This window comes from Oratosquilla oratoria, chromosome 31, assembly GCF_046742065.1.
Source record: "Oratosquilla oratoria isolate Oo_2021 chromosome 31, ASM4674206v1, whole genome shotgun sequence".
In the NCBI taxonomy this organism is placed as follows: Eukaryota; Metazoa; Arthropoda; class Malacostraca; order Stomatopoda; family Squillidae; genus Oratosquilla; species Oratosquilla oratoria.
Window position 1 is genome coordinate 8,673,472 of NC_134807.1, and position 1,257 is coordinate 8,674,728.

The window sequence follows — 1,257 nt, forward strand, 5'->3', positions numbered from 1 at the left end:
ATCTTTCTATCTATCTACTTATCTATCTATCTATCTCTCCCTGACAAACAGGTACTCTTTTAGTCACTCACCAGACCACACACTCTTACATCTATCCCCTCCCCCCATTTTCTCTGCGACCGACGTGAACGTCCGAGACCTCAATCCCCCTGCCCACTCAGTCCATTACCCCGCCATCTCCGCGAGGAACGGACAAGAGACCCCCATGTCCGCTCTTGTCGTGGCCGGACACCGAACGGCCGAGGTCACTCCTGGTGGCCGGAGAGTCCGCCGGCTGGTTTATTGGCTGTTGCCTTGCGTCAGTAGTTGTTTATTTGTGTGAATGGGTGCGTGTGGTTTTTTTTGGTGTGTGTGTGTGTGTGTGTGTGTGTGTGTGTGTGTGTGTGTGTGTGTGTGTGTGTGTGTGTGTGTGTGTGTGTGTGTGTGTGTGTGTGTGTGTGTGTGTGTGTGTGTGTGTCTTTCTGTATGTAGGTGTGTGTGTTTGTGTTTGTGTGTGTTTTGGTGTGTTTGTGTGTGCTTGTGTGTCTTTCTGTGTGTATGTGTGTGTGTGTGTGTGTGTGTGTGTGTGTGTGTGTGTGTGTGTGTGTGTGTGTGTACGTGTATGTGGGTGTTATTAACCTAATTGTACAATACAGGAAAGGAGCAACACTCGTCGGGCCCCGTCTCCTATTCTCTGTCTGTGTGCGTGTGTGTGCATGCGTGTGTGTGTATGTGTGTGTGTGTGTGTGTGTGTGTGTGTGTGTGTGTGTGTGTGTGTGTGTGTGTGTATGTGTGTGTGTGTGTGCGTGTGTGTGTGTGTTTATGTGTGTGAGTGTTTGTGTGAGCATGCGAACATATACTGCATGCCCGTATGCGTTTATTTTCATGTGAATACATATACATATGTACGTAAACTCAAGTGTGTATGATCGTGTGTATATGTGTATACGCGTGAGAATGTAATCCCGTGTCATTTTGCATGAGATTCTTTTTTTCTATGCATGAATATGCGAAAGAGCAAGCGTAAGCTTGTGTCTGAAGACTGTTGAAGAATCCAGATTATATTCATAAAAGTTGAACGAAGTTTTGATTAAAGCAAGAGGAGAAGACTGAAAAACCGCCTCGGCATTTTTCTTGAGGGTTTATATATTGGTCCTCTAAACACATAAGCCCCAAGCCCTTGCTTGGGCTAAATTAGATTCTGTAATGTCATACTAGCCCTTTGGCTTCTTGGGGGCTTCCTTAGAGACGAATAAACTCGTCTGGTGGCTTAGAAAT

General features: G+C 46.1%; 1 protein-coding gene across 1 annotated transcript in view; it reads left to right on the plus strand.

The window, feature by feature from the left end:
- The first annotated feature begins 205 nt into the window (after positions 1-205).
- The window catches only part of LOC143041554 (tyrosine-protein kinase transmembrane receptor Ror-like), a 418,598-nt gene continuing 417,546 nt past the window's right edge, over positions 206-1,257 (plus strand). The window contains exon 1 of the mRNA XM_076213566.1: positions 206-298. Coding sequence (XP_076069681.1) covers positions 206-298 — 93 coding nt within the window. The remainder of the gene's footprint in view (positions 299-1,257) is intronic.